Here is a 19,397-nt window from a genome sequence, read left to right as displayed (position 1 = left end):
GTGCAGGTGCCTGCATGCTATGGTGTATATGTCAAGATCAGAACAAAACCTCCAGATGTGGATCCTTGCCTCTTATTTCATTTTGAGGCAGGGTCTCTCATTTACCATTCTGTTTGCCAAGATATCTGGTCTGTGAGTTTGGGGAAAATTCTCCTTTCAAGCCTTCCATCTCATTATTGGCATGCTGGGATGCAGAAGCCTGACACAACTTAGCTTTTTTGAAACATGGGTTATGGGGCCCTGAACCCAGGTACTCAGCCTTCAGCGGTATAAGTTTTATCCACTGAGCCATCTTCCCCAGTCCCAAAGCAGAATTTTTAAATCAATAAAATGGTGTTCTTGTGGATAAACTTAAACTACTATTAATTACATAAAATAATAATGAAAATAGAACATAAACTGTGGGATGAAAATAATATATGGCTGAAATATTATGTAGAGCAGAAAGGAAAACTAGAGTCAAAATGTTCAAGGTCTTTGAGTTGCTAAGAGAAAAAGGCCACATTTAGATATTGTTAGGTTTTGTGCTCATTTCAGCAGCACATATACTAAAGTTGGAATGCTTCAGAGATTAGCATGGCTCCTGCACAAGGATGATACACAAATTTGTGAAACATTACACATTTTTTTAAATAAGATAGTTAGGGTCTACTTTAAAAAATAAATAAAAGGCTGGGCATGGTGGCACATGCCTTTAATCCCAGAACTTGGGAGGCAGAGATAGGAGGATCACTGTGAATTCGAGGCCACCCTGAGACTACATTGTGAGTTCCAGGTAAGCCTAGGCTAGACTGAGACCCAACCTCAAAAAAAATTAAATAAATAAAAACATACAGAAGAGTAAAAAATAGAGGAAAAATATCAAAGAAATAAAAGAAGGTGACATAAGAAAGATACATGGAAAGAGTTAAGTAAATACAAACTTCAAAATAATATGAAGGAAATAAATCCAAATATGTTGGTTACTGAAATTAATGTAAACGAAATGAGTTAAGAAAAGATCATGCTTCTGGATTTTGCTCACAACAATATGCTATTTAAAAAACATAAAGTACAAAATAGGAATTAGGAAATGGCTCAGTGAGTAAGAGCACTTGCTGTGCAGCATGAGGACCTGGTTTTGATCCCCAGATCCCCTGTGAGCAGCTGGCATGGCCATGTGTGCCTAAAACCCCAGCACTAAACACAGAGACGAGAGGACTGCAGCCAGCCTAACCAAAAGGTGGCATGAACTCCAGGTTTAATGAGAGACTCTGCCTTAAGGAAATAAAATGGGAAATAGAGAAAGACACCTGATGTCCTTCTCTAGCATTCCCACAAGTGTGCATGGGCCATGCACATCCACACCCACATGCACACACACCGCACATATTACACACTACCATACATAATACACACACATAGATACACACAAAAAATAAGAACACAAAAATGTAAAACTAAACTGAGGAGAAAAATATTTCAGGGAAATGCTAAAAGAATTTTGGGAAGCTAGGATACATCAAATATATCAAACAAGATAAAAGGACCATTTCTCTGCAGTAGTTTACTAAAGATCCTAGTAAATGCAAGAAGATAAGAAAATAAAGGGGTCTACATTTGGAAAGAAATAAGAGACTTATATAAAAATTATATGCATAGAAAGTCCAAAATAATTTACAGATAACTTATTAGACTAGTAAAATAACTCTAAGAAGAGGAGAGATTAATATAAAAACTTCAGTTGTATTTCTGTATAGCACAAGTAGAAAATTGATCTTAAAAATGAAATTTGAGGGCTGGAGAGATGGCTTAACAGTTAAGGTGCTTGCCTGCAAAGCCTAAGAACCCAAGTTCAATGCTCCAGGTCCCATGTAAGCTAGACGCACAAGGTGATGCAAGTGTGCAAGGTTGCACATGTGCACAATGTAGCAAACACCTCTGGATCACTTGCAGTAGCTGGAAGCCATGGCACACCAATTCTCATTCTCTCTCTTTCTCTCAAAATAAAAAATAAAAAATAAAAATAAAAACTGAAATTTGAAAGTGCTTTAGGAATATATATAACAAAACCCACATAATATTTATACATAAGTAACATTGCCCTCAAAAGTCACTAAAGACCTAAATAAATAAGGAAGCATGCTTTTTTCATCGACTTAAAAGACTCAACTTAGCAAAGATATCATTTCTTCATAAAATAATCTATAGCCACATGCAATTTTAATTAAAATCTTGACAGGTTGAGCCTAAAGTTTATGTGGAATAGATAAGGTTGGAGACTAGCCAAACCCTTTCAAAATGTATAAGCATAGTAACGTTAAAAAAGTCTTTGTTTGGGCTGGAGAGATGGCTTAGCAGTTAAGCGCTTGCCTGTGAAGCCTCAGGACCCCGGTTCGAGGCTCAGTTCCCCAGGTCCCACGTTAGCCAGATGCACAAGGGGGCGCACGTGTCTGGAGTTCGTTTGCAGAGGCTGGAAGCCCAGGCGCGCCCATTCTCTCTCTCTCCCTGTCTTTCTCTCTGTGTCTGTTGCTCTCAAATAAATAAATAAAAAATAAATAAAAAATTTTTTAAAAAAGTCTTTGTTCACAAATAGGCAAACAGAATAAAGGCACAGAATAAAGAGCCCAGAAACAGACTCAGAACTGTATGGAATCATGACAAAACTGAAATTGTTGAGTGAAGTGAATAGGGATGACTATTCAATAAGTAACCCAGGAATAATGTTATCTATGAAGAAAAAAAGCAAAAATGGATTGCTAAATCTACACCATATAGTAATTTCATATGGGTTAAAATATAATTATGAGAGCCCAGAATGGTGGCTCATGCCTTTAATCCCAGCACTCGGTAGGCAGAGGTAGGAGGATCGCTGTAAGTTTGAGGCCATCCTGAGAATACACAGTGAATTCCAGGTCAGCCTGAGCTAGAATGAGACCCTGCCTTGAAATCCCCCCAAAAAATTACACACACACACACATATGCCAAAATATTTTTAAATTTGAAGAAATTGTTAGGTAATGCCTAGCTGATCTCTGAATAAGAGAGAATTTCTTAAGATACAAAAAGCACAAAACCACAATGACTCTCTTCATAATTTATGCATTAAATTTGAGAGCTTTTATTTATCAAAACAGAAACCAGACAAAAAAAGGTTGAGGCCAAGTCACAAACTGAGGGAAAGTTTTAGCATAGATATTATCTTCAGATGATCAGTGCACATTATAAAAAAATGGCTTTAGGGCTAGAGAGATGGCTTAGCTGTTAAACGCTTGCCTGCGAAGCCTAAGGACCCCGGTTCACAAGGCTCAATTAATTCCCCAGGACCCACATTAGCCAGATGCACAAGGGGGCGCACATGTCTGGAGTTTGTTTGCAGTGGCTGGAGGCCCTGGCATGTCCATTCTCTCTCCCTCCCTCCCTCCCTCCCCCTCCCTTCCCCCCCCTCTCTCTCTGCCTCTTTCTCTCTCTGTCTGTTGCTCTCAAATAAATAAAAATAAACAAAATTTTAAAAAAAATTTCTTTGAAGGGAAAGACATAATTGAATTTGAAAATGAGATAACAGGGCCGGGGAGATGGCTTGGCTGTTAGGTGCTTGCCTGTGAAGCATAAGGACACCGGTTCGAGGCTTGATTCCCCAGGACCTACGATGGCCAGATACACAAGGGGGCACAAGTGTCTGGAGTTCGTTTGCAGTGGTTGGAGGCCCTGGTGCACCCATTCTCTCTCTCTCTCTCTCTCTCTCTCTCTCTCTATCTATCTATCTATCTATCTATCTGCCTTTCTCTCTGTGTCTGTCGTTCTCAAATAAACAGATAAATAATGAACAAAAAAATTTACAAAAAAAACGAGAGAAGATAATGGGCAGTAATTTCACAGAATAAGAACTATGAGTAACCAATAAAGAATGAAAAGACCTCTTACTTCATTAGGAATCTTGAAAATTGAATTTTAGACAACAACTAGACACCATTAAATACCCACCAGATTGGGTAAAATGAAATACGCTCATATCAAATGCTGTTGGGATGTGGAGCAAAAGCAACTCTGACATTGTTGATGGAAGTTTAAATGGAAATCAGTTTGCCTACTGGGAGTTTTAGCTGGTACAGGCACTCTGGACAGTAGCTAGAAACACTGATCTGTAACATTCCAAGGCCCTGTCCTGCCCCATAGCCTGGCTTTGTGTCATCTTTCCTTGTTTCTGCTCTCCCCTTCTAGGACCCACTTGGTGCTACATCCTCCTCCATTTTGCCCCCAGTAGTCCTCCGTGGATGGACTCTCGGTATTCCTCTCCCCACCGTAGCCAGCCTTCCATTTGGTCTCCTCCAGCTGTAGCTCACACACCCTTCATATAGAGAGAAAACAGCATCTGCTAGTTTTCAGAGCTCTCCTATATCAGTAATTTCCTGTCTCCTCATAGCCTCACTGCTCTGTTCCTTTGCCCTCAGCACAAGGGCCCATGTCTTAGAAAGCCCTTCTCTTAGTCCTCTTGCATTCACCACCAACCCTGTGACAGGCAACTGTAAGAAAATGGAACACTTTTCTCTAGCTTATTACTTCATAACCTAACTTTAGCTGCGTTAGCACACATAACTAAACCACCTCACCCAAGGTCAGTAACAACTTCATTAGCAAAGGGAAGCCATATGTGTGTGTGTATGTATATATATATTCCATGTGTCTCCTACTCGTTTTCGTAGAAAATCACATAATATATGCAAACGTATGTATGTCTTAAAATAATAAAATGTCAATCTCTAATCATCCCCGCTTCAAATATGCAATTGCTAGTAAGTTGAGGTCTCTTGTAAAAGAGAACAATGGGGTCCCTCCTGGATGTCCCCAGAGCTCTTTCAGGGGAATTCAGAACCTACTACAGAACATCTACCATGAATCTATTTTTCTGCTATGATAGGTCAGATAATTTATCTGACCAGAAGGTCAGATTGGTCCCAGAGGTTAAGAGAGCTACAATCCATCTCTCAAATCTGAGCTTCCGGAAACAAATGTGTTGATTTTGTAATGTACTCGTGACTCAAGGTCAAACAAAGCTCAGAGGCCCATGGAGCAGAGAGACCTTTAGTACTCGTTATATTGAACTTAAAAGTGATCCCCAGTTGGGGTCCATGCAGTCCACTTCTATTTGCAGTTCAGAACATTCCAATTTCCTGAGGTACTGGATAAGCTGCCCCATAGATAAATGAGTAAAGGTGTTTTTCATTTAAATTTCGAATGTTAAATTTTTTACCTTGCTTTTGTGCTGTTATAGACGAACTCTAGTCACCTTATTATATAGACTCATTCTTTTTAAAGCATTTTCCCACTGTGTTTAGTATCAGTGGAGAGCACTGGCATTTTAGAGATTTAGTGTGAGTTAAGCTGGCTTCTTAAGAAATCAATGGAAAGTATCAGTGCATATCTGATCCTGAGGCTGAGTTACGTCTCTTTGGTCCATTTAGTGATGGGATTCATAAAGACTTCATTTATCTACATGTTAGTAGTAATTAAAATCCTCCCAAATAAGCTACATCTATTGGAGGCCAGACATTCAAAGCAACTGACTTTTAAAAACCTTTCTGTTTTGAAAGTATTTTTCAAGACCTTTGAAGCTGATCAGATGATAAGGGAGATTTCAGTCTGTTTGGTGGCCTTTCCAAGAGCATGTAGCAGTGGGGACACCTTCTGGATCTTTATAGAAATGGCCATGTCACACAGAAATCCTCTGAAGAGCTTTAAGGTAGATTCTAGTAACTGCCTTTGAAGCCCTACATGCTTCAGAAAAAAGCTCCTTTTTGGACATTTTTTCAAGCTCAAGGTCACTGATGTCTGATCATGTTTAGATTACAATGACGATCGGTCCCTCTTCTTCCAAGGAAGGTTCTAGGCAATGTTGTAAGTTTTTTGTGTGGGAGGTTCCAGTTACTTTTGACATGGAGAGATGGTTTCTTGACTTGCTGGCATGGCCTGGCATGAAGTAACCCACCAAGGCCTCCCCTTGATACTGCCTCAGGCAGACTCTCCAGCAAAACTGTTAAGAGCTTTAGATCAGTCTTAGTTTGTCATCTAAAAAAATGATGATATTTGTAGAGATCCTGGAGTAGAGATCAAATTAGGCAGTACTTATTAAATGCTTAATAATATGTGGTGGAGAATGAGAATTAGTAAGTTTGACCTTAGTTGTTTACTTTGGGCTCCTCTTGGTATACTTGCTGTTGAACTACTTTCTTTCAAGTTTTTTCAAGTTTTTTTTCAAGTTTTTATTCCTTTATTGGATTTAGAAAACAAAAGCATAAATTAATTATTAATCTAGGTTAGTCAATTCATAATATGTAAAGATGTCATCAGTGACATTTCAAATGTAATTTATGGCACATGTAACAACCTGGATGAATCTTGAACACATTGTACTGAATGAAACTAGCTTCCCCCCAAAACAAATATTTGTGTACTCCCACTTATAAGAGGTGCATGTAACAGTGAAATATATAGAAAGTAAGATGGCAGTTATCAACAACTGGGGATGAAAATTAATGAGCACATAGTTTCCATTTGGGAATTTGAAATAGTTCTGGTGAAAAATACACTTAAAATGGTTAAGACGTTCAATTGTATGTGGAACTATTTTCTTGCAGTCATCATGCAGTCATTGCTTCTCAGCCTCAAGTCACACTGGAAGCTTTTAAACAAATTGATGCCAAATAAATCATAATCTCTGCAGTTAGGCCTCTGAAGCCAGTCTTTTCTAAGGTCTCACAGGTGATCTCAATAGACAGTCAACAGTGAAGAACACTCTTCTAGAAGCTCCAATTTCAACTCCTTTTGAGGACCTTTAAAAATATGGTTTTCCAATTGGAGAAATGGCTTAGTGGTTAAGGCATGTTGGCCTCTCCAGGTCCCACATAAGCTGAGATGCACAAGGTGACACAAGCATACAAGGTCACACATGCACACAGCTGATACACACGTCTGGCATTCAATTACAGAGGCTAGAGGCCCTGGTTCACCAACTCTTTCTTTCTCTCTCTCTCTCTCATATAAAATAAAAGGCCAGTCTGATGGGCTTGCCTCAAAAAAAATTTTTTTTAATATATGGTTTTGAAGTCGGGCATGTTGGTGCATGCCTTTAATCCTAGTACTTGGAAGGCAGAGGTAGGAGGACCACTGTGAGTTCAAGGCCAGCCTGGAACAATAGAGTGAGAGAATGGGTTCCTAGGTCAGCCTGGCTAGAGTGAGACCCTACCTTGAGAACTCCAAACAATATATACAATATATAACATATATAATATGTATAAATATATTTATATATAAATATATATGTAATAATTTTCAAGCTAAGCGTAGTGGCTCAAGCCTGTAATCCCAGCACTCAGGCAGCTGAGGGAGGATCACTGTGAGTTTGAGGCCAGCATGGGCTACAAAGTGAATTCCAGATTAGTGTGGACTAGAGTGAGACTCTGCTTCAAACAAAATAAAAAAAGATCTGAATAACTGTTCAGCTGTTCATTTCTCTTGCACCCAGCTATCCTCAACAAGATGACCAGGTGGATGAATTGGTAACATAATGATAATTATATATCATGTACATGATAATCAGATATCATAGGGCTGCAGCAGGCTGCTTTCCCATAATGGTGTATGTCTGTGGTTAGATGTCTGTGGTTTCCTTCCTTCTCATATGACACAGCTAGAAGGAAAGTTCATAGGAGATATATGGTTAGCCTTCTCTGTTGTGTCTCCTCTGTTTGTCATGTGGAAGGATCACCGGTGTAAGATGGTAAATCCAGACAATACATGTGGAAGCCTGGCAGTGACCTGGTGTTTGGCAGTGCCCTCCATTAATACAATTTAAAGCAATGATCATAATTTATTCCCTTTAGAAACAGGTATGAGCAGCAGACAGACGTGGAGATTCAGAGGAAGGGAGGGAATGTGAAGGGTTAGAGGGGAGGGCAGCAGAAGGGGAAAGAATGGAGGGCCTTACAAATGAGAGAAGCAGACAGATCACTGAGATAAGAAGAGGAGGAAGATAATGATGAAGAGGAAAAATAAAAAACATCTGAGACCAAATCAGGAAACAGTGGTTTGTAGAGCATAGCGCTAGATTTTAAACTTGTTGCCTGTGTCACATTTTCTAATGCCCATCATTGACCAGAGCAGCCAAACCAAGCCCACAGCCAGTGTCTGAAGGAAACAGACCCTACATAGTTGACAGAAGAGGAAATAAGGTAATGTTGCAAGTGCTTAACAGTAATTACACAGATTGTTGGGGCCATTTTTACACCATCAGATGTAATTCTTGGGCAAAACAAGATCTTTATATTCCTTTTTAATGTAAGAAGTTAATTACAGGACTTTTTACTAGAATTAATCATTCAATCAATATTGGGCATCTTTGTGAGGCTTACTACAGTGTGAGGTGCTGGTGATGGAGACAGACATAGCTCTTTGCCCTGCTGATGAGAGAATTATGGAGTAGGATGATCTGTGGAAGCATGGAGGTAGCCCCCTAGCCAGCCCAGGGTGGGGGACAATGTCCCATTGAAAACGGCTACACCAAGGCTGAAAGGTTAAGTAGCTCTAATTGAACTGGACAATGGAAATGCAAAGAATATTTTAGGCAGAGGCATGTTCTAAGTGCTGTCAATGAGATAAGAGCCCTCTTGGAACTTAGAAAAGTTTGGTCTAGAACTGGGAAAATGAGAAATAAGACTGTAGAATGCAAAGATGGTGGGGAGGGGGCAGCAGGGGATGAGGAGATGGGAGGTTTGACCATGAATGGCTTTGTGATTCCCAGTGCATTTGTGCCCTCAGTTATACCCACTCCTCCGTCTATGATTCTGAGCCACTAGCATTGGGTCTCTCCTCTATGGAATCATAATGCTACAGCGGATTCCTTCGAGGCAGAGCTTGGTATGGCAGTTCTAGAGTTGCTATACAAGAATGAGAGAAGCAAGAGAGGGCAAAGGAGAACTAGGATAGATATGATTTCAAAATCAATCTAACCTCTGCCTGATCCCACGGGAATTCTGGAGAATAGATTGCATCACTGGAATTTGTCACACACAGAAACAAGGAGGCTAGACTCTTTGAACATCACCCCTATCAACCAGTCTTTTGCCTGTATGTATGAGCCATAACAGCAGGGAAGACATAACCTCCTAGGCAATGCAGGGTGAATGAGGCAGCTCCAATAACGGTTGGGCAATGCTCTAAAGAAAGATGCTGCCAGCATCCACAACGCCCAGGTGACAAGCATACCTTCTAGTAAGGGAGATTGGGCCTGTCAGCCTGCAGCATCTACTGAATTATTTGTTTGGGATATATAGCATTGTGGACCCTCTTTATCCCACCAGACAAAGCCCATTTTCCAACCCTTTTCATATAGTCAAAAGCTGTTCTCAGTAAAGGACACTCTCACACCTTAATCTAATAAATCAATGAAGTCATTGTGTTGGGGGAGATGATTCACTCAGTAAAGTGCTTGCCTGAGAAGCATGAAGACCTGAGTTCAATGCTCAGATGCCACATGAAATTCTGGGCATGGTGGAGTGGGCTAGTCATCCCTGTGCTGGAGAAGCAGAAACAGACAGATCTCTGGGGCTCACCAGCCAGCCAGTCTGCCCTAATTGGTGAGCTCTAGGTGAGTGAGAGACCCTATCTCAAAAAAGGTGGATGGGGGCTGGAGAGATGACTTAGTGGTTAAAGCGTTTGCCCACAAAGCCTAACAACCTAGGTTTGGCTCCCCAGAACCCATGTAAGCCAGATTCCTAAGGTGATGCATGTGTACAAGGTGGCTCATGCACACAAGATGGCACACGCATCTGAGGTTCAATTGCAGTGGCTAGAGGCCCTGGCATGCCAATTCTCTCTCTCTCTCTCTCTCTCTCTCTCTCTCTCTCTCTCTGTCTCTCTGTCTGTCTCTCTCTCTATCTCTGATAAAATGAAAGTAAGGTGGATGGTATTTCTAAGGAACAATACCCTAGTCTGTTCTGTGGCCACCACATGCTCATGCACACATGCTCATGAACCAACATGCACATGCACACACATGCATAAAAGCAGTGCTGCCCACCCCACCTCCTTTCCTTTCCCAAGACCTGTACTGTATTGCTTAGACCTAGGCTAATGTCTCATCTCACATGACTTTCCCACCCACAAATATCCTGAGAACTACCCCTCTACCCACACACATACAGCTGAAACACAAGCTTGTTCATTGGGGCTTTGTTTGGGCACAGCACAGCTTGTGTTGAAGGGAGTGGTGGTGGTGCACACCTTTAATCCAAGCTCTTGGGTGGCAGAGGTAAGAGGATTGCTGTAAGTTCAAAAGTTCAGGGCTAGCCTGAGACTACATAGTGGATTCCAAGTCAGCCTGAGAGACTGCCTCTGAAAAAAAAAAAAAAAAAAAAAAAGCTTGTGTAGGACTGTAGAGATGGCTCATCAGTTAAGGTCCTTGCCTGTAAAGCCTAACACCCCAAGTTCAAATTCCTAGTACCCACGTAAAGCCAGATACACAAAGTGCTGCATGCATCTGGAATTCATTTGCAGTGGCTAAAGGCCCTTGTGCTTGCTCTCTCTCTCCCCCTCTCTCCTTGAAAATTAACTAATTTTAAAAAAGAAATGAGTATGAGTGTGAGTGTGGCATACTTTTTTTAACTTTGCAAAACGAAAGAGTATATTGGTCCTTATACAAGAGTTCAAAATAAAAGAGAAAGAGAGAGGCTACTGAGGCCAGCCCAGTGCTGCTGATCCTCTTGGGTTTAACAGTCAAAAATGTTATCTTGGCCTGAGGGAGTGTCCTCTCCTTCCATCTCCAGAAATTGGAGCAATATTGATTTTCTTTCTTTGTTACACTCTGCTTTTGGAAAATAACAAGAGTATAATACTGTGTGGGTAAGCCTAACAGGAAGTAATCATCTATACCTGAGGGTAAAATGAAACCTGATCCAAAAACTCTGTTTGAATTGTTTTAGAGCAGGTTTTAGTAAGCTAAAGGCTCCATTCTGTTAAAGGTATCACCATCTCCTGAGGCTCAGCCTACTATCAGGAAGAACTGCATTAGCCTCCCCTGTTTGTTTCCAAAGACACCTTTCACTTCTCAGTTGCCCAGGTATCATTGTCAACTGAGGTGTTGTTTTTCCTCAGATGTGCAGACACTCAACAGCTTTGTATTTCACCTTGACAGGCATTCCCACACACTCTCTTTTCATTCTGTACAACATCCCTAGGGTGCCAGTGTTGGATGAAAGAGCGCTATTATGTGCACAGTGACCCAACCAAGCCCCCCACCCCCAAGCATCTCTGCTGACCTGGGGTGATTTAATAAATGTTCAAAATTGTCCTTTGCTGGTTTTCATTGTCCCTAGCTGATAAAGCTACAGTGTTAACCCACATTAATTATCAGCTCTGCCCTGAACTGTCACAGTGCCATTCCCACCCATGGCGGCTGCTCAATCTGACAGTCTATTAGAAGCACCTGGGAAGGCTTCAGTCTAACTCCTGGGTCCTACCCAACACCTGCCAAATCAGAATCTACCCAAGGATGAGGTTCAAGAGTTTTTATTGTATTGCATTTCCTGGGAGATTTTCTAGCCCCTATCCTGTGTCTAGAATGATGTGGCTTTAACTAGGGCTGAGTGGCTTGGCGACATCTGATCTTGAAACAAGCCCCTCATGAGAGCTTCCTAATTCACTCCTATCTAGGCCTGGCCATGCAATTCAGACCAGGCAATGTATCCAGTGCCCTATTAGAGACAAGTCATCAGTGAGTTCATGGTCTAGCAGGGATGAGAGGAATGAATGTGAGAGAGACCCAGGAGCCTTTGGATACTCAGAGGAAGAGATACTAGATACCGACTCAGATGAATTGTCACAGAAAATTTTAGGCGCAAGTAGAACCACTGACATTTGAAGAAGGGAAGTCCAAGAGACAGTGTAGGACAGTTCTTCTAGATCTTCCTGATTTAGGATTTGGAGGTTGGCCTTAAAAACTAAGGCCCATGGGGCATCAATTTGCATGGCTAATGTGCACTCATCACCCATCACCATGCCTTTGCAGGTTTGTGCCATGGAAGAAGAAGCTTGACAGTGCCCCTGTATCCCAGATGGAGTCCATCCCAGCAACCTCAGTATCTGCCAACTTGCCAGCAGTCCAGACTACGTTAGAGTCCACTGAGATGGCTTTAAGTGACTCTTTTACGTATGTGCATATGCAAAACTAGCACAGGTCTTTCTATAATGGCAGTCTTTTCTTTCATAGAACGTAAGTTCTCAGTACACATTCTTTTTCTTTCTTTCTTTTTTTATTGTTTTGATTTTTTGAGGTAGAGTCTCACTCTAGTCCAGGCAGACTTGGAATTCACTATGGAGTCTCAGGGTGGCCTTGAACTCACAGTGATCCTCCTTCCTCTGCCTCCCAGTGCTGGGATTAAAGGTGTGCACCACCATGCCTGGCTACAGTACCCACTCTAAACCTACTCATTCAACCATTTAACCAGTTAATAGTTTAGTGAGTTCTCTCTGTGTGCTAGACCCTGCTATGTCCCTGTGGAACAGGGAGATGAAAGCCATGTTGCTCTCGGGGGTCTCACTGAATCCTTAACTCAGGAATGGAGACATTCCTTTACATTGCTTCTGAACAGGGCTGAATGCTGAAGACAAGATAGATCCCTCAGTGGCAAGCAGAAAAGGAAATTGTAACCATCAAACATTATGATCCGAGAAATTATTAAATTTAGCTAGGTATGGTAGCACATGCCTGTAATCCAAACACTCAGGAGGCCGAGGCAGAGGGATTGTAAGTCAGAGGTGAGTCTAGGCTACATAGCAAGACCCAAGTTCATAAACATAATAAAGCATAATAAAGGCTGGAGAGATGGCTAAGCAGTTAAGGCATTTGCCTGCAAAGCCAAAGGATCCTGATTTGATTCTCCAGGACCCACGTAAGCTAGATGCACAAGAGGGTGCATGCATCTGGAGTTCGTTTGCAGTGGCTGGAGGCCCTGGCACACCTATTCTCTCTGTGTCAAATAAATAAGTAAATAAATAAATAAATAAAATGTAAAAAAATAGAACATAATAAAAGGAGTATGAAATTTACCACTGAGCATTGAGGACACACCCAAACTGTCTTAAGAATTTCTGGAGCTTCTTGGGAATTTTTTTTTTTTTTTTTTTTTTTTTTGGTTTTCGAGGTAGAGTCTCACTCTAGCCCAGGCTGACCTGGAATTCACTATGGAGTCTCAGGGTCCTCCTACCTCTGCCTCCTGAGTGCTGGGATTAAAGACGTGCACCACCACGCCCAGCTATCTTGGGAATTTTTGACAGACAAGAACTTGATGCTCCAGGAAAGAGTTGAGGAACCAACCAGTTTAGTAGCCTAGCTTGTGCCTTTGAAAGAAAAAGACAAGGGAGCCCTGCCAGTTGACCTCTTGAAAAAGGTACATGTTGAGTAAGACCTTCTCCTCACTTTGGGGTAAGAATGAGGGGGAAAGGGAGACAGATGAGGTGAGGGGGGATACAGCTGAGCTTGGATAGTGATGGCTACCAAGTGAGTGATTCTCTCCATTTTCTTCAACTCCCCAGGACTATCCTTGTGGATGAAGGCGCTGGAGCCGAAGAAAGAGAAAGCAAAAAATGCACAGCATCCACCATGGTCTCAGATGTGCGGTTCCTTTGCCCTGGGGAGGGTTGGCAAGTAGAGGGTCCTTCCTGAAGCAAAGGCAGAGTCAGGAGCAGAGGAGCAGATGCAGTGCTAGAGCCAAGCTGGGGTGACGCCCTGTAGCTTTATCCAGGTCCCTTCTCCCCAGAGCCACCACCCCAGGGAAAGCCCAGGACACCTCAGCACACAGATCTCCAAAAGGGAAATCCCCGTGATCTCCAAGCCTGAGTAGTTGTGTGTTTTTACCACAACCTATGCAGGAGCTTCTAAGGGAGTATTTTTCTCAGTAATACCATAGTCAGAACAAAGGGAAGACACAAAGAATTTTAAAATGCATACCCTGAAGTCATTCCAGAATGATAGTCTAAGGAAACCATTGGAAACACAGAGGTCTGCCTAGTAAGATTTTTTTATAGCACTCTATGACATGCCACTTGATAGGTACATCAATATTTAAGATGCACACTTCCTCTTCTAGAATATTACTCTCCAGATATGCCTCTGTGTTTATACTAAGATGTAAACATTTTTATACACTACAGTTTTTTTTATAAAAGGAAGAAAAATGGAAGCAACCTAATTCCACTAGTGGGAGATTCATTGAATAAACCAAATTACACATGCACAAGACCATGCTATGAAACCCTTTTATAAAAAATGAAATTTTTATCTATATGCTAGTTTGGTGTCACCTTTTTTACATTAACTAAAAATTATTAAGTGCAAATCAGGGTCGTAGTGTGCCACCATTTATCTCAAGATAAAAGTATTAAAAAACAGAGCTGGAGAGATGGCTTAGTAGTTAAGGCATTTGCCTGCAAAGCCTGAGGGCCCATGTTTGAATCTCCAGGTCCTACATAAGCTAGACACACAAAAGTGATGCAAGTGCAAGATAGCACATGCACACAAGGTGGTGCACACATCTGGAGTTCCATTACAATGGCTGAAGCCCTGGCACACCAATTCTCTCCTCTCTCTCTCTCTCTCTCTCTCTCTCACTCTCTTGCATTTATAAAAAGGCCATGGGCTGGAGAGATGGCTTAGCGATTAAGGCACTTGCCTGCAAAGTTCAAGAACTCATGTCCCAGTCTCCAGGTCCCATGTAGCCAGATGCACAAGGATGCAAGTACAAAATGTCGTACATGTGCCAGTAGGGGGCACACAAATCTGGGGTTCGTTTTTCAGTCACTGAAGGCCCTGATGTGCCCATTCTCCCCCCGTCTCTCCCTGTCTCTCTTTGCCTCTTTCTTTCTCAAAATAAATTTTTGAAAATCAATAAATAAAATAAAAATTTTAAAGGCCAGTATGTTGGACTTGCCTCAAAAAAACATAAAAACAATAGCTAACACTTACTGCACATGTAGATACTTTGCACAGTTGTAATTTTTTTTACATTGGCCCCTCTACTTCTGACTACCAAGTGAGGTGGGAATCATTTTCCGTTCCCACTTACCAGTGAGGCCACACATGTGTCAAACAGTCCTGCTGGGATGCTTAATAGTCTTTTATATCTCAAGCAGTTACACAAACGTACTTGCTTATACATGGAATATGTCTGGAATGTAAACTTCATGAGGGTGGATTTTTTTTTTCTGTTTTTTATTTTTATTTTTTTTATTTTTTTTGGTTTTTCGAGGTAGGGTCTCACTCTGGTCCAGGCTGACCTGGAATTAACTCTGTAGTCTCAGGGTGGCCTCGAACTTGCGGCGATCCTCCTACCTCTGCCTCCCGAGTGCTGGGATTAAAGGCGTGCGCCACCACGCCCGGCTTTTTTTTTCTGTTTTAACATTACTTTATCCCCAAGACCTAGAACTGCTTCTTAGTAAGTCCCCAAAAACTGAAGAAAATAATCATATGAACATATTAGAAACTGGGTAAGGGCCAACTGGAGAAGTGGGGAGTAGAAATGGGAGTCCTTTTTTTACCATCTACTCTTGAATATTTAAAATGTGTGTCATGCACATGTATCAAATATTTCTTAGTATTTTAAATTATATTGTGAAGAATATTCAGTGACATGATATAAATGAACATATATACAAGATAGAGCCACATATACCTTTTTATAATATATTAATTGATTTTTATTTCTTTTGGGGAGTTTTCCTTATATTTTCAATTTTATTTATTTGCAAGCAGAGAGAGAAAGGGGGTGAGAATGGGCACACCAGGGCTTCTTGCCACTGCAGACAAACTCCAGATGCAAGTACCATTTTGTGCACCTGGCTTTCCATTGGTACTGGAAAATCAAACCCAGGCCATCAGGCTTGGCAAGCAAGCCTCTTTAATTGTTGAGCCATCTCTTCAGCCCTATTGTTTAATTTTTAAGGGTGAGTTTGCATAAGTATTTAAAGCACTTGTGTTTTTGTTTTTGTTTTGTTTGTTTGTTTGTTTGTTTGTTTGTTTTTGGTTTTTCGAGGTAGGGTCTCACTCTAGCCCAGGCTCACCTGGAATTCACTAGGAGTCTCAGGGTGGCCTCGAACTCATGGTGATCCTCCTATCTCTGCCTCCCAAGTGCTGGGATTAAAGGCATGCGCCACCACGCCCGGTACTTGTGTGTTTTTTAAAGAAAATATTTATTTATTTGCATGTATGTATATGGGTGCCCTAAGGTCTCTTATAGCTAGATGCAAAGGATCACTGGACACTTTCCCCATTTTTGTGTCTGGCTTATGTGAGTGGCTTGGGAATTTAACCTTAACCTCTGGCCCATCTTTCTAGCCCCAAAACACTTGTCTTTTCTATTTTCAAAGATATTTGTCATGGAAAATTCAAGAAGATAGTAAAGTTAAAGCAAAAATCCTCTAAATTCCATCATTTACAGAAAAATACTATTGATATTTTTAGCAAATAATCTCCAAGATATCTGCATAAACAAATCCCTGAATGAATTTATATCCACTCATACCTTCAGAATGTGAATCACAGGAGGCCTGTGTAGTTTTACATGAATGGAGCTCCTAATTCTGTCAGTAACAAGTCCATAAATACACATTGTGTCCTCCTCCCTGGATAGCAGTACCACACACACTTTATTGAAAGTGCCCCACTACTGATAGGCAGTTAGTTTGCTTTCAGAGACTCATTTAAAAAAAAAAATAACACTGCAGTAAATACCCATGCATTTTGAGTATTGTCCAGTTATTTTCCTAAGAAAAAATATATTACTTTTACAAATATATGTCATGTATTTCCTTTACCTGTCAGTGTCAGTGATGGAGAGATACACTTCGATGATCTATTATGAATGTATACTAGCTTTTCCCTCATCCTTTTCATTTGTAGGGGATAAAAAGTGTCTCTGCTGATACAAGAAAAAACCAGAGCCAGCCAGAGTGTCAGGAATCCCTGTGGGTCCTTGATCAGGAAGATATGCTTTCCATTGGGATAGAGGAAGTAAGTAGCACTCTCTGGGTCCTGACTCACCTGACACAACTTTCTAAGCACTTACTCCATATTAGAAATTTCAATCTTGCCAGAGGATTGTGGCCATGAACATCACATGTGTTCAGCATGGCAAACTAGGCACCTCTTCAGAATCAAACAAGCCAAAAGTCAGGAATGCTCCTGTCCACAGACATGATTTTGACTTGCCCTTTGCAGGCCCAATAGCCTGATCACTGTTCTCATGTGCAACGGCTTTCTCTGCAGGTGTTTGACATTCTGCCCCTCTATGGAGTTCTGCAACCATACAGTAACCTTCAGATCTCTTTCACCTTCTATGGACACTGTGACATTGTTGCACAGGCCAAAGCTCTGTGTGAAGTGGAAGGAGGCCCCACCTATGAAATATTACTGAAAGGCGAGGCATCCCTGGTCAACTATTCCTTTGACACCCAGAATATTAATTATGGATTACAGGTATTATAAACTGTGTGGAGAGGATTTCCTGATTTTATCTCAAGCATAAATCAGTCCCTTGTCCTCAAATCACCCATCATTATCATCTCCCCATCATCCCTGACCCTGATGCTTCATCTGGTTCCCTGAGGCTGGCCATCCTGCTTGCCAGTCATTTTCACTTGCTTTTCTCACTCGTTCTGAGGCTCAGCATGGTAAGTGTTCTCTCCCCAAGCGCCGCAGTCCCACTTTCCCATTCTGAGTCATTGTGACCATAATACAGGGCTTCAAGCCATGGCTAAAGTTTTGTTCTGTTTTGTTTTGGAAAAAAAGGGTTGCATACAGCACAGGCTTGCCTTAAATTTACTGTGTAGCTAAAGATGACTTAGTTTTTTGTTGTTATTGTTTCTATTTATTTATTTATTTATTTGCATGTGTGTGTTTGGGGGCAGGGTGATCTAGGCCTCTTGCCACTGCAAATGAACACTAGACACTTGAGCCACTTTTTGAAAAGAATATTTATTTATTTGAGAGTGAGAAAAGGAGAAAGATACAGGGAGAGAATGGGTGCTCCAGAGTCTCTAGCCACTGCAAACAAAATCCAGACACATGTGCCACCTTGTGCATCTGGCTTACATAGGTACTGGGGAATTGAACCTGGGCCTTTAGGCTTCACAGGCAAGCACCTTAATCACTAAGCCATGTCTCCAGTCCCATTTTTTAAATTAAATTTTTAAAATTTATTTATTTATTTGAGAGAGAGAAAGAGAGGAAGATAGATGAGAGAGAGAGAAAGAATGGGCATGCCAGGGTCTCTAGCCACTGCAAACAAATTCCAGATGCTTGCACTACCTTGTACATCTAGCTTTTGTGGGTACTGGGGAATCAAACCTGGGTCCTTTGGCTTTGCAGGCAAGTGCCTTTACCACTAAGCCATCTCTCCAACCCTAATTTTGTGGTTTCTTTTTTTTTTTTTTCATGCATTGTAGTCTTATATCCTCTCTCTCTCTCAGGCCCAATTTCCCTGAGGGCTGTAATGGGTTATTGGTGACACTGTGGAGGTGATTAGAGCCCCAGTAAGTCTCTAGTCATGCGGGTGGGGGGGGGGGTGCCTCAGGATGTTTCTACCCATCCTATGGCTCTTACAGTCTCCTTTCCCCTTCTTCTGCAACGATCCCTGAGCCTTGGCAGGCTTGTTAGCAGTTCGGTTTAGTGTTGAGTTCCCTGTAGCCTCTGTATTTCTGCTTCAATGTGTTTTGAATCACTACAGCGTCTGTTGCTAGTTCCCTGGAGCTGGTTGTCAGACTAGCTATTCATGTAGCTGCTGCTTCTGCAATTTCTTCTGTTGGGCCACTTTTCTATATCTGGTTTACATGATTGGCATGGGAATTGAGCCCAGGTAGCAAGCTGTATAAACAAGCATTTTTAACTATCTAGCCATCTTCCCAGCCCCCTTGAAGGTGACTTTGAATTCCTGATCCTCCTACCTCCCAAGTGCTGATCAGAGCTTCATCTTGGTCACATTAGGCCTTCAATTTGAATTTAATATGTTCTGGAATAAAATTTTCCTCTTATGTCAGGACCCGGGGGTATAGTATGTAACTTGTGCACTTTTTTTGTTTTGTTTTGTTTTTGTTTTAGGGGGGTTTTGGGGGGTTTTTTGAGGTAGGGTCTCACTGTAGCTCATGATGGCCTGGAATTCACTATGTAGTCTCAGGGTGGCCTTGAACTCATGGCAATCTTCCTACCTGTGACTCATGAGTACTGGGATTAAAGGTGTATGTCACCATGCCTGGCTATATTTTATATAGAATAGAATACCGGAGGCAAATTGTCTTAGTTTGGAAAACTTACTTCAAGATCCTCAAATGTAATCTCCTGTGACAAGAAAACAGACTAAGACAAGAGCCAAGTG

General features: G+C 41.4%; 1 protein-coding gene and 1 non-coding gene across 2 annotated transcripts in view; both read left to right on the top strand.

Moving 5' to 3' along the window:
- Positions 1-19,397, top strand: part of Hydin (HYDIN axonemal central pair apparatus protein) — a 433,096-nt gene that overhangs the window by 236,344 nt on the left and 177,355 nt on the right. The window contains exons 23-26 of the mRNA XM_004659564.2: positions 12,041-12,181; positions 13,567-13,645; positions 16,928-17,038; positions 17,294-17,503. Coding sequence (XP_004659621.2) covers positions 12,041-12,181; positions 13,567-13,645; positions 16,928-17,038; positions 17,294-17,503 — 541 coding nt within the window. The remainder of the gene's footprint in view (positions 1-12,040; positions 12,182-13,566; positions 13,646-16,927; positions 17,039-17,293; positions 17,504-19,397) is intronic.
- On the top strand, positions 525-628 carry LOC123458243. Its single transcript, XR_006635540.1, has one exon. It is a non-coding gene; the product is annotated as a U6 spliceosomal RNA (small nuclear RNA).

Source organism: Jaculus jaculus, chromosome 1 (genome assembly GCF_020740685.1).
Source record: "Jaculus jaculus isolate mJacJac1 chromosome 1, mJacJac1.mat.Y.cur, whole genome shotgun sequence".
In the NCBI taxonomy this organism is placed as follows: Eukaryota; Metazoa; Chordata; class Mammalia; order Rodentia; family Dipodidae; genus Jaculus; species Jaculus jaculus.
The sequence above is the reverse complement of the archived record's forward strand: the minus strand, read 5'-3'. Positions and strand labels throughout refer to the sequence as shown.